Source organism: Amaranthus tricolor, chromosome 5 (assembly GCF_026212465.1).
Source record: "Amaranthus tricolor cultivar Red isolate AtriRed21 chromosome 5, ASM2621246v1, whole genome shotgun sequence".
Classification (NCBI taxonomy): Eukaryota; Viridiplantae; Streptophyta; class Magnoliopsida; order Caryophyllales; family Amaranthaceae; genus Amaranthus; species Amaranthus tricolor.
In genome coordinates this window covers 21,205,573-21,218,478 of record NC_080051.1, presented here as the reverse complement: position 1 = coordinate 21,218,478, position 12,906 = coordinate 21,205,573, and the positions used below count along the sequence as shown (strand labels likewise).

General features: G+C 33.5%; 2 protein-coding genes across 3 annotated transcripts; one reads left to right on the top strand and one right to left on the bottom strand.

Annotated features, from left to right (window-relative positions):
• The first annotated feature begins 1,264 nt into the window (after window positions 1-1,264).
• On the top strand, window positions 1,265-5,246 carry LOC130813691 (vacuolar protein sorting-associated protein 24 homolog 1). Its single transcript, XM_057679535.1, has 7 exons — window positions 1,265-1,489; window positions 1,758-1,895; window positions 2,302-2,378; window positions 3,181-3,283; window positions 4,263-4,384; window positions 4,554-4,742; window positions 4,838-5,246. The coding sequence occupies exons 2-7, from the start codon at window positions 1,784-1,786 to the stop codon at window positions 4,919-4,921; spliced, it is 687 nt and encodes a 228-aa protein (XP_057535518.1). The 5' UTR covers window positions 1,265-1,489; window positions 1,758-1,783; the 3' UTR covers window positions 4,922-5,246.
• A 1,297-nt stretch (window positions 5,247-6,543) lies between these two features.
• Window positions 6,544-12,410, bottom strand: LOC130813328 (mediator of RNA polymerase II transcription subunit 9). 2 transcript variants are annotated; one of them, XM_057679139.1, is made up of 7 exons: window positions 12,234-12,410; window positions 8,407-9,308; window positions 8,266-8,328; window positions 8,055-8,135; window positions 7,846-7,904; window positions 7,676-7,769; window positions 6,544-6,952 (listed from the first exon to the last, which is right to left on the bottom strand). In XM_057679139.1, exons 2-6 carry the CDS (start codon window positions 9,292-9,294, stop codon window positions 7,712-7,714), a joined length of 1,149 nt encoding a protein of 382 aa, XP_057535122.1. In that variant the 5' UTR covers window positions 9,295-9,308; window positions 12,234-12,410; the 3' UTR covers window positions 6,544-6,952; window positions 7,676-7,711. The 2 variants fall into 2 exon arrangements, with proteins under 2 accessions (XP_057535122.1, XP_057535124.1); XM_057679141.1 differs by having other exon boundaries at window positions 6,544-6,946.
• Window positions 12,411-12,906: the final 496 nt, after the last annotated feature.

Sequence of the window (12,906 nt, the reverse complement as noted above, 5' to 3'; positions counted from 1 at the left end):
ATAATACCAACCTTGATAGGTTATAATACCAACTTCAATAGGTTATAACACCAACTTCAAATAGGATTACTCATCACGCGTTTTTCTGGTAGTTTTTTTTTTATTAATAATGGACCGACCCATTTGAGACGCATCTTTTATAAAGACAGTCTCAAGTAAGAATTTGTGATAATAATAAGGGTTGTGTCCAGGAGTGTTCAATGGGTTGAATACGGGTTTGACTAGGCTTAAGTAAATATGGGCTGAATGGGTTTGACTGGGCTTAAGTAAATATGGGTTAAATTGGATAAAGCCAACTTAATATGAGCTTTAGATGCATCGGATTTTGAAAGCCCGGATCGGCACAACCCGACCCGTTTTAATTACTAAAGAATATTATAATCCCTATTGATGAATAATAATAAATAAATTAAATTGTAGAAATGTTAATAATACTCAATGTCATTCTCATTTATAATAATTAAAGTATCCATTAGTTACGCTATTTACAAAGATTCGTTTTTGACTCTTATTAAGCCCTTTTATTACCCTCTTCATTTTAATTGTAGTACTAGAACCTATTTTCGATCCAACTCATTTTGAACCCGAGCCTTACAAAATCTTTTTAAAAAAAATGACTAATGGCCAGATTCAATTCTTTATTGGTTATACTTATGTAGTGACCACTAGCACTCTATCTTGGTATATATTGCTCACTTTTATTAATTAACAAAACATTTATTAAGACATTCATCTTCTGTATTTATTACTCACTTCTATTGATCAAATGTGTTTCATTTAAGTTTTTATAATTATTTAGATGGTCAAATTAAATCATAATTAAAAAAAGTAAAGTATTTTAAAAATGTTAAGGTTTAAATAAATATAAAATTAGTAAAATTAACATATCGATATTGAAAATAAAAAGGAATAATTTGCTACAAATGTGTCAATCAGAGTAATCAACTCAATTAATTTTTACAACTAAAGATAATGATCTCCTAAGTCCTAACACATTCTTCTCTAGAAAATTGTGCTTAATTCTTTTCTTTTAAATTACTTGTAACATTAGAATTATTAAACTATTTATTTTATAAATTTATGATTACTTTTTAATTTATAAATTAAAATATAATATGAGATTTTGTTTGATTTATCTCAATATAAAATTATCAATTATAAATTTTTTAATTTTTATTATATATAATTAAAAATATTAAAAATTAAATTAATATATTAGAACGTGTAAAAATTTAAATATTTTAAATATTTTAGAACATAGGCAACCCAATTCATGACGTTGTCCTCTCATCAACTCAGCAAAACTACTCAAACATTAACAAGATTGGAAGAATTAGTTGGTGTCTGATTCGTTTTAGGTTTACTTTTTTCCCAGTTTTAAACAAATAGGACAAAGGAGTGGAATTTCCTTTCTGAGTCTATCAATTTCTCGCCTCATCACCATTTTTTCTCTTCCATTGTCGAATATCTGCTGTTCATCTTTGATCTGGTAATTTCTTGTTTATGTTTTCTGTAATTTTTAGATTTTTCATTTAAATTTCTAGGATTTTTCTTTGATTCACATTATATCTTCATAATTGGACTCAATTGAATTGAAATGGAACCCAAAACAAATCGAACTTTTAATCTTGATTATATTTTTATTGACATAATTAGGTTTAGTTGAGTTGTTAAAGATTTCTGTATAGTTAATGATTACTCGTAGCTATTTGGTTTGATCATGGTATAATTGGTATTGTATTTGATGAAATTTATAGTTCAAGAGGAAGTAAGAGTGGAATTAATGGATAAAGTGAAGAGCTTCTTGGGGCAAAAGCCGAACCCTCAACAATTATTGAGGGATTGGCAAAGGCGTCTTCGTCAAGAAGGTCGTAATATCGAGCGCCAAATCCGAGGCATGTTCATCTCTATGACTTGATTATTTACATTCCATGAAGTTTAGGGTTGATAATCGTATATTGATTTGCAAATCGATAACAAAATACACAAATATGATTAATTTGGGCTTGTACATAGGATAGTTGACTACAGACAAATCGGTGTTTGGAGGAGTAGCCCATCAAGGATATGTGCTAGTCAACTTCTGTCTAATTTTTCTAATTTTTCGACGTGGGATCATATGTGGGTTATTTTCCAATAGAATAATCGATCATATTGCCAACTTGCTAACAACTATTGCCTTTTGACTATCCATGTGTTATTAATTTTCAAATCAATATTATGATTAGCTTTGATCTTTTGTATTTGGATTAGCTAAAATAGAATTATAGAAATATGTTTTTTCATGTTGAAAAAGTTTAGATATTCAAAGGGAAGAGAAGAATGTACAGAAGGCAATTAGAGAAGCTGCGAAACGAAATGATATGGGTTCAGCTAAGGTATTATTAATCTCATTATGTATTTGTTTTTGAACGATCAAATTTATGAGCTCATTTGCACTTTAATTGTTATTTTCTTTTGGAACTTAAGTTTTGTATTTGGGTGTAAGATGCCAATCGATGATTTTAGATGTTGATTTGCAAATCAATAACATTGAACATGGATGGGAAAAATGCTAAATTTGTTACACCCTATTTGATTAATGATATTGATTGGTGGTCAATGGTAATACTAATAGTAATGATTTTTAGTTTTAGGGCTCACCAGTCATCTTATACTTGTGGGGTAATTTTTTCTTGGGGGGTGGGGATACTGGAGTACATTATATAAGGAGAAAATTTTACGGTGAGGCAAAATCGTGTTAGGTTTAGCAACTTTACAAGGTAAGAAAAGTTAATTTTACAAGGTTTTTATGAGATTTTGAGTCATAGGGGTGATGTGGGTGGCACTAATTAATGGCGATCATGATGATCGTGATGAAAGAGACGAGAAATTAAGCTCAGACAGGATGAAGATGATGATTTTAGATAGAGAGAAGACAATAATTTCTCACGAGAGGATGAAGATGATGAATATTGGGAAGAAAAATAGGTTAGAGTAGGACAAACATGACCATGATTTTTGTCAAGTAAATTTTCCAGTAAAATTACGTTGTATTTCATCATGATTCTCGCCATTTAATACCATCAACCAAATAAGTCATTAGTGTTTATTGTTCATGTGTTTGCATGTTTTTAGATTTTCTTTCTCTTGGATGCTTTATTGTAACTCAATTTTAACATCTTCTGTGGAATTTATCAGGCCCTTGCTAAGGAAATTGTGATGTCAAGGAAAACTGTCAATCGTCTTTATGAGAATAAAGCTCAACTAAATTCAATATCAATGCACCTTGGAGAAAGTGTTGGTATGATAATACTCCATGCTGCTTATGTTCATTACTAGTTTTATTTTCTTAAACTTTGACAATTTCCTTTTTTTCCCCCACTTTTCATGTTCTAAAAGATAGTAGTCTGAAATGTTTGACATGGCAATCAATAGCTGAGAAGTAGATTGATTTTGTCTTTGATTTATTGCTCCCTCTCAATCGCCTGTAACTTGGTTTCATTTTCATTGCTTTTTTCCGAAGATGAGGGTACTAGTCTGATAATTGTATTTCAATATGCTTCGTTATTTGTCATGTGCTTGAATCTGCTGTCTAGTACCGATGCTGATTTCTTCTCCCCCGCCTATCCTTTCTTGGTAAAATGGAATATAAGTTGTATCATTCTTTCATATCATCTTATTGTATCTCCTTAAATTTGTATAAGTGATGAACTATGTTACTCGGACTCTTCATTTTGCTTCACGTACCCGTGTCCGATCCTTGATACTTGAACATTAGTATGTGACTTATACACTTTATTTTAGGTGTAAAATTGAATATTTAGACGTATTCAACACTTGAACACGTATCAGTATCCGGCATCAGACACCGGGTCCAAGTAACGTAGGTGATAAGAACTAGATATCCAAGGAAGTATTCACAAATGTTAATGCTATTGCCACATGTTTATGTCATTCTCTCGCTATTTTTTCGGCATTATGTTTGACTCCACGATGTACTGACCTGGAAAAGGAAACTCATTTAGCTGCTCATATGCATTGTAGCATATATGGCTAGTAATTTTAAATAATGTTCCCTTCCTTCCTGCAGCGACTCAAGTTATATCATCTTTGATACATAGAACGTCATTTACATTGGCCAGTTTGGCTTCTGTATTCCCTCACTGCAGTGTTGCTTATATGCGTACTTACTTCTCCATGTGTTATACCGCGTCACCTTATCCCTCAACTTGTTTTATCCATCTCTTTGCGCTTGTAGTAAGTTCTACCACCTTTTGCAGCTATTGCTCGCACAGTGGGTCATTTGCAAAAGAGTGCAGAGGTGATGAAACTTGTAAACAACCTCATGAAAGCTCCACAAATTGCTGTTACAATGCAGGAATTCAGCAAAGAGATGACCAAGGTATTTTTTCTTATAGTTTCCATTAACTAATATTCATGCTCAAAACCACAATTCTTTGTTTTACAGCTTTTAACATTATTATTCCGTTTTCTGTTCGACATATTCTTACTTTCCACTTGTAATAACCTGCTCATGGGTTGGTAATTGACTTTGTCTGTCATGATTTAAGGCTGGGATAATTGAAGAGTTTGTTAACGAGGCTCTTGATGACGCACTTGATTCCGAAGACGTAGAAGAGGAAACGGAGGAAGAGGTTGACAAGGTCTTAACAGAGTTGGCTAGCGAGACTGCTGCACAGCTTCCTATTGCAGCAAGGAAGGAAAAGGCCAAGGTACCCGCACAAAGCACGAGTGTACAAGTGAGTCTGAAATCCCCCCCCCCCCCCCCCTTCATTTTAGCTTTTCAAACTTTTTTATACGCACATTTTGAATATTTGGTTGCTGGGCTTTGTAGGATGAGGAATCAATAGCTGAAGGTGTAGATGATGAGGAAGAAATGGAGGAGATACGAGCACGGTTAGCCAAAGTTAGATCATAAGATGCCAATTCATGTCATCAACTTGTACTCGTCTCCAGATCAGCTTGTAGTCCAGTATAAAATACGTAAAGATACGATTGCAAGGATGGGCAAGTATAGTGTACTCCTATGAGCTTCAAAACGTGTAATCTTATTTCAGATACTTGATCTGTAACTCGATTTTTTCTTGTGTGTGCTAACGTTATGAAATATATAAGCTAATAGGCTCTCCATATCGGAACTATACAGCGCCTGTGTAATCATGTGTTATAAATAGTACAAAATCAATTTTTTGCTGAATTGATTCATTCTCGTGCTAAAGCTCAGTCTATTCAGCTATTATGAACTCGGATCTTTCGACTGCATCCTTCAGCTTTCGCAAGGCGTATTCACTTTACTACCACCACTCCCAAGTTATTCAACCAAAATGATTTTCAATTCACATGCCATCTATCTAATAATCCAAGTATCAAATGCTACTTGCCTTAAAACACTTAAAATGGGATGGGAAGATATTCCAAGTTAATGGGAACGAAGATATTCCAAGTTAAAGGAATTTGATTGTTCGAGAGGTGGGAGCATCGGTTAGAAAGTAATGAAAAATGGATAAAATAACAATTAATTTCCTCATGTTGGGATTTAAATTTACCCTAGGAGAGAGTGGGAAAATTATTTTCTTCCAAATGAGGGAAAAAAAACATCTTCATTTTTATTAATCATTTTATAATTTACTATCATTCAACCTCATCATTCAACCTCTTTCACAATTATTTCAATTACTTATTTTGCATCTCTAGTTACTTTTGTTCAATTAATTTAACTTTTTTATCCCTTAAATATTTACACCCAATTCAAACCAACCTTTAACAGTATTTTTTCACTTCTCTCCATCCACATATTTCTTCTTTCATTTGTAATTTTTATGTTCCAATTTTTTTGGCACTATTTACTTATCACTCTTAATTGCATTTTACTCTTAATCTATAAGTTAAAACATAGTCATGTGGCATCTTGTTTGATTCGTCTCAATACAAGGATTATTAATATCAATTTTTTATAATTTTTAATTAAGAATAATATGAGATATTAAGGATTAAAATGTTGTCTCGACAAGTGTGAAAAGTCAGAAGGAACAGATGAGTTGAATAGGACGGAGTATTATTTTACGCATGTAAACCAATGCTATTCTACACATGTAAACTTTCACTACCTGTTTTAATGCCACAAAATTTTCCCTTTTAAGTAGGGGTGTTTATTGGGCTCAGCCCCTATTGATGGGCTTTGTAAGGGCCGAGTTAAAAACAAACTCTACTATGATTAAAATAAAGCAGACTATAAAAGAGGTTAATAAGAATTAGAAACGAGCCTTTATAAATAACATAATTAATATATAATTTAAATATTATAAATGACAATATCAATGGGAGTTATTAATATATTTTCAATTTAATTATTATAAGTGACAATTTAATTATTATATTGATAAATAGGGATTAACATATTTAAATCCTATAGAACACCCCTGGTCATAAGCAAGGCCAATATTAAAACTTTCAATCATGTTCTCTAAAACCTTAATTTTTTTGAAATTGTAATTGGGTGATTCAAAGAAAACAAAGGAAATGAAAAAGAAGTTATAAACATTTAGGCCATGAAATTGCATCATGTGCTAATAACCAATTCACTTCATCTCGATGAAAGTTTTGACTGCATTTCTTGGCACTTAAATGCAAACTATCACCAAATACTTATTGACATTTATTGTTTGTGAAAATGATACAATACACAGAGACCTCTTCATAGATAACTTAGTAACAGGCTGCAGAAAATTTTCTGATACACTTAAAAATAATGCTGAAACTTTAACATAGACTCTTCACTGAGATTATTAATTATTAATGCAGCATAAATCATATAACCAGAACAGAAAAGAGGGGCTTGGATTTATAAGAAATTGTATGACTTTGATTTATTTGATCTTCAGTTCCAAACCCTAGTGACAAGCCTAGGATTATTGCAAAGTGAAGCACTCCCGAAATTCATTGCCTGAAACTGGGAGTAAGCAAACATTATTAGAAAGCAGAAACTGGGAGTAAGCAAACAATATTCTTACAAATAAATGGTAAAAGCTAAGCATATAGTGCTACATTGTTGATTCCATCAAACATTCTGCAGATTATTAGTTGGACAAATGTATATTCTTACATAAACACATTTAATGATCATACTTGTTCTCCTTCAACAAACTCATTTTCTTCATAAAATTCATTCTAATGCATTACCACTTGAACATGTGGTATTAGGTGGTAATGGAAACTTGTGAACAAAAAATTTTTTTTATGATTAAACTTTCATTACCATGGTAATGATATGATACATATCATAAAAATTTACACTAAAAGTCATTCCCATTACCACCAATTAATACCATTAACCAAACAGGCCGTAAAAGTTTCACAGACAAAGTACAAAAACTCCAAGAATTTCATAACTGTAATAATCTCCGACTAAAAGCTTGGCGTGAAAATAATTCATTCTGCTTCAACTAATGCCTACTGTATCAGTTCAACAAAAAGGAAATGGACCATATGACCTCCAGAAAAGGGAACACAACATATTGTTTCTGCTGGCTTACTCTTTATAGAAATTACCAAAATTTTTCTTACTACTATAATTACTAATTTTGTACCAAATCAATACAATCAAACATTTCATGTCAGGATCTATTTTTCATTTGATTCGGCTTCAGGTATTTTCATAGTAACATTTGCTGACCTGCATATTTAATTAAAATTGGAATTGGAGAATTTATCAAGGCTCTGACTTGATCAGCTCTTCAACAGAACTTTTATAATTGGAAACCAAATCCCTGCCATTAATATAGGATGTGTTAAGGAGCAGAAAAATACAAAAAATTTAGTTGCAGGGTAATGATTAGCTGATACCTCCTCTGTTTGAGCAAGCGTTCGCTCTCTTCCAATTTATGCTTTTGTCCTTCCACAGTCTGCACGTCAGTCAATAGTAACCAAGAAAACACCAACATATTTCAGTTAGATAGAAAACAAGAAGACCTTGCCCAATATTAAACTAAATCAATAATAGAACAGAGAACAACAAAACGGAAGGAAAATTTGCAAAACATGAATAGTATTACCATAGATTTTGTACCGATTATCCCAGATATAGAATTCAAAAGCTGTTGACATTTATCAAATCGACTGTTCAGCTCACTGATCTGCACTCAACACAAAATATATTGCGTCATTATGCCAAATCTCCCTAATTGCCAAAGTAATAATAAATTCAACTAATAGTGCAATAAGAAGTTCAAAAATACAAAATAACAAAGCAGGGGAGAGAAAAACCAAAGAATCGGCATGCTGATCCCGAGAGCCATTCTCAACTGCATCAGCTAGATTTTCCACGAACTGCATCATCAATTAACACAATCACAAATCTGAAACAAAAATATTAGGTTTAGGATTTAAAGAGAGAAAAATAATTACATTTGAGAGATCGAAGTGAGAAGCAAGAGACTGATGCTGCTGCTGCTGTTGTTGTGGCGGTGACTGCAATTGCTGTTGTTGTGGTGACTGCAATTGCTGCTGCTGCTGGGGTGGTGATTGCAGCAGCTGCTGCTGTGGTGGTGATTGCAGCTGCTTCTGCTGAGGTGGTGATTGAAGTTGCAGTTGTTGTGACTGTTGTGGTGACTGCTGCACATATTGTTGCTGTTGTGGTTGCTGCTGAAACTGAGTAGGTTGCTGAAATTGTTGATGTTGTTGAGGTGATTGCTGCACAAATTGCTGCTGAAACTTCTGTGCTTGAGGTTGAAACTGTTGCTGCGTTTGTTGCTGAGGTGATTGTTGCACAAACTGCTGTTGCTGTTGTTGAGGCGAAGGGTGAACAAAAGTTTGCTGCTGTTGTTGCGGTGAAGGATGAACAAACTGTTGTTGCTGCTGTTGTGGTGAGGGATGAACAAATTGTTGCTGCTGTTGTGGTGAGGGATGAACAAATTGCTGTTGCTGCTGTTGCGGTGAGGGATGAACAAATTGCTGTTGCTGCTGTTGCGGTGAGGGATGAACATATTGCTGTTGTAATTGTTGGGGAGAAGGCTGAACAAATTGTGTTTGCTGCTGCTGGGGAGATTGTTGGACGAATTGTTGATTTTGTGGTGACTGAAACTGCTGTTGCTGTTGTTGATGATGCAGAAGGCTATATTGTTGCTGTTGTGGTTGCTGCTGGAGATGAAACTGTTGCTGGTGCTGGGTTTGAGACGAAAGAAAGAGAGAATCTTGTGTCGAGGGAGTAGATAAGTTATTAGTATGGGTGGAAATGTTGGGGATCATAGTCCAACTTCCTCCTCCATATTGATGATGATGATGATGAGGATCCATGGTTTTGCCAGTTCCTACAAATCAGACCACAATATGAGAGACAGTAAGCTTTTGACATTAAAAAACTACTAATAGGAAGATGGGAGTTGTAATTCATAAATTCAAAGTATAACAAAGAAATACGGCAAAGTATAAATCAAACAAAGTATAGCACCACTACTCAATGTACCCTCGACATATTTGAAGAACTACACCGTCACTCACTCCCTTCAGAATTTGCTACAAGTAATTTCCCCACTCTTTGATTGTAGTATGCGTGTCGAATTGCAGTAAACACACTTTTAACCCTTCATTGATCATGCCTTTGAATCACAGTCCAGTATAAAAAATTGAAATTATTATCATGATTAGTAGCTGTATCAGAATTCATCACCAGTTTTATAAACTTGCAGTTCTAGCTTTCAGTAGCATTTTGCTGTGAAACCATTATTTTAATAAAACTGGTGATGAATTCTGATACAGCTAGAAATCAATGAAGTCATCACTCATCAGAACCATAAAGGGTTCAAAACTTCAAATATTGGTGCAAATCCAAGACCAAAATCACATATAGAGAATAAATAGTCCAGGTCATCATAAAGTGGTAGACAAAAGAGTGAAGGTAAGTTCTCTCAAGCTTATTTAAGGTTCAGTTCTAACAAGTTTGGCTCAATTTATTTCTAATCAGCAATGCCTATCACTTTTGATGTCACAAGTTTGCCTCAATTTGTTTATCAGCTCAAGTAAGATAAAGCTATTGATAATGTTTGCATTTACGCGTAAGAAATATTGTCACTTCTTCTCCATTTACGAGATAACCTACAGATTGTTTTCCCAAATACTACCTTACAAAAGCACATTTTTCAGATTGTTACATTTGCAAAAGTTTCTCTTAAACTGCTATCATTTAAAAAGTTTCTCACTTTCTATTAAATTACCACCTTAAAAGTCTAAACTTTCATCAAATCGCCACTGTCTCGTTTATACATTCTGTCAACGGTTGAAAAGAATGGGCTTACTTCGTTATATAATCTTGATTCCTTCCATCCCATGTTTTGAATTACTTGAAAGGGGCAAAGTAGATAACTAGTCAATACCCCACTTAACTCTTTAAGCAATCGAAACCCCACGGTGTCGGATGAATGTTCAAAATTTGGGTGCAGAGTTTTTTCCAGAGAAAAAATTACAACTTTTGCTATTCAATTTTGAAACGATTTATGCATTTGAAATACTTAATTTTTATGAAATGAGTTGTAAAATTGAGTTCTTTGAACAGAAGTTTGTGCAAATCAAAGTCTAAATTATTGTTTAAGAACCATTGATTCGGTTGAATATGAACTGATTACTGGTGTTTGGGTAGCTCTTCTCGCTCACCACCTTTTCAATAAATATAGAACCGAAGAAAAGATGTTGCTCTCTAGCAAAACAACCTAACTCACGAACACTCTATTCGATGAAGAAAATTCATTCTTAAACTTATTTAGCTGTACTAATACAACTCTATAACTTAAGTAATTATCCTAAACAACGTTGGAAGAACATATACCTCCCCTTGGTCACCAAGCCTGCCTAGATTAAGATTGCTTGAAAATAAAATCTTCACTAAACTAACAAGCGTGCAGATAAGCAATTTATATGCATTAAACTACTTCTTCACACTGGAGTCAAGTCGTCATTTAGATAATGACGATTTGTTGCTGTGATCTTTCACTAGCTGCTGTTTGTTTAGCTTTCCAGACATTGGCATTGAGTTGGCAGACATTGGCGTCGAGTTGTTGGTTGATTCTCATTTCTTCCTAGCTTTCCTATACTGTTACACAGCGTGCTCATTGTGCCCAATCTATGCGATGATCTGTCATTGAGAAGGCATCCAATCTACCTGCCAATCATAGTGCAAACATCGGTTGCTTTACCGTATTGTAAAGACTTTTCAAGTTATAGTTACGTCGTGATAACCATGAAACCATCTTCATTAAATGTGAAAGGGATTTTGCGACCCGCATACGTCACCGCAATTGATATTTGCATCATATATTTTGTACTATGGTGGCACCAACTGCTATTTTCCATCCGTAGGTAGCTTTGCATCCAAGCTTACTCTAATCCCTTAATGTCTTATTGAGCCAAACTTGTTGTCAATTGGTTATTGGTTCTAGTGCCTGCTTCACTAGACTAGAGACTACCCTTATCAACCATGAGTTCAATTCCAGTTGGCAGAGAGTATATGAAGGTGAAATGCAGGTTGTGGTGTTGAGTCAATGAAGGACAAAGTGGGAATAGGAGTAATTCAATAGTTGAGAGAAGAAAAAGAAAGAATCGCCCGTGGAAAATCATAGCCAACAAAATGAATTTTACAATGAAATTCATCATCTTGGCAGAAGTAGTATTTGGATTAAACAAAAAACATAATACAATTATCAACAAGGCCAGAAAAACCCTAAATAACAACCTACCATTCAACACATTGCAATATTTTGACATATATTCTCCTAAATACTTCAAGTTTCACAGCAATGATAGTGTACCCTCTTCAACCGCCACTCCAAAGTTACAGCGGAAAAAAAGTAAAAATTGTACAAATATAATCTACATGGATTAATTTCAAAAGATCAACTAATTCCACTTTAAGTTAATCTAATTCTTCAAGCTCCAATATAATGATATCTAATAGTCCAAGTGCAATAATTCAAACCTAATTATTTGCAGAAGTATAAGTAGCGGGGTCAGCATTGACAGAACTACAATCATCAAATCAAAATTTGTAACCTTCAGTTATTAATATTTTCTCGGCACGACATACTTTCAATACTTGCAATTAAATCGACATAAATTAAATACAATCTAGATCTTTCAACAAGAACTAATGAACGCCAAAAAAGGATACATAATCCAATCCCATATGAATTTGTTAAGAACTAATCAGAAGTACAAATTCAGAGAGGGAAAGATGTAATTCATACCTCCAAAGTATAAATTTTGTGCAAAATTATGAGAAATAACAGCTTCAAATTGCGCTTGAGATGAAGAAACTGAGGGTAGAGAGTGACAGGAACAGAAGAATTTCACGGCCGTTAACTTCGATTTTCCTTTCTTCAGTTCGCTGAATGACAGAGTAAGTACTTAGAAAAAATTAAACTGTCTTAGGTTAGCCCCTACTTGTTTTCTTTTTAATTTTAAATATCCGAATTATGTATAATTAAAATTAGGAAAATTTATCCAGAATAATCTAACTTATTCACGATTTTCCTACAATAACCCAAACTATCGATTAACCATGAATAATCCGAATTTAGGAGGGTCTTTGCCTTGGGTACACCCGGGTGACCTGCTACCTATTGTAGCAAGTCATTTTGAATATAAAAAAAAGATAAATATTTTAAAAAATAGAAAATTTACCCAGAATAATCCAACCTATTTACGATTTTCCTACAATAATTCCAACTATTGACTAAATGCCAGAAAATTACCTGTTACACCGGTAAAAACAAGAGCAACAACAGCACATGTTAAGTGAGTCAATAGTTGGGATTATTCATGGTTAATCGATAGTTGGGATTATTGTAGGAAAATCGTGAATAGGTTGAATTATTCTGGGTAAATTTTTCTTAAAATTAAAATTAAAATCAAAATTAT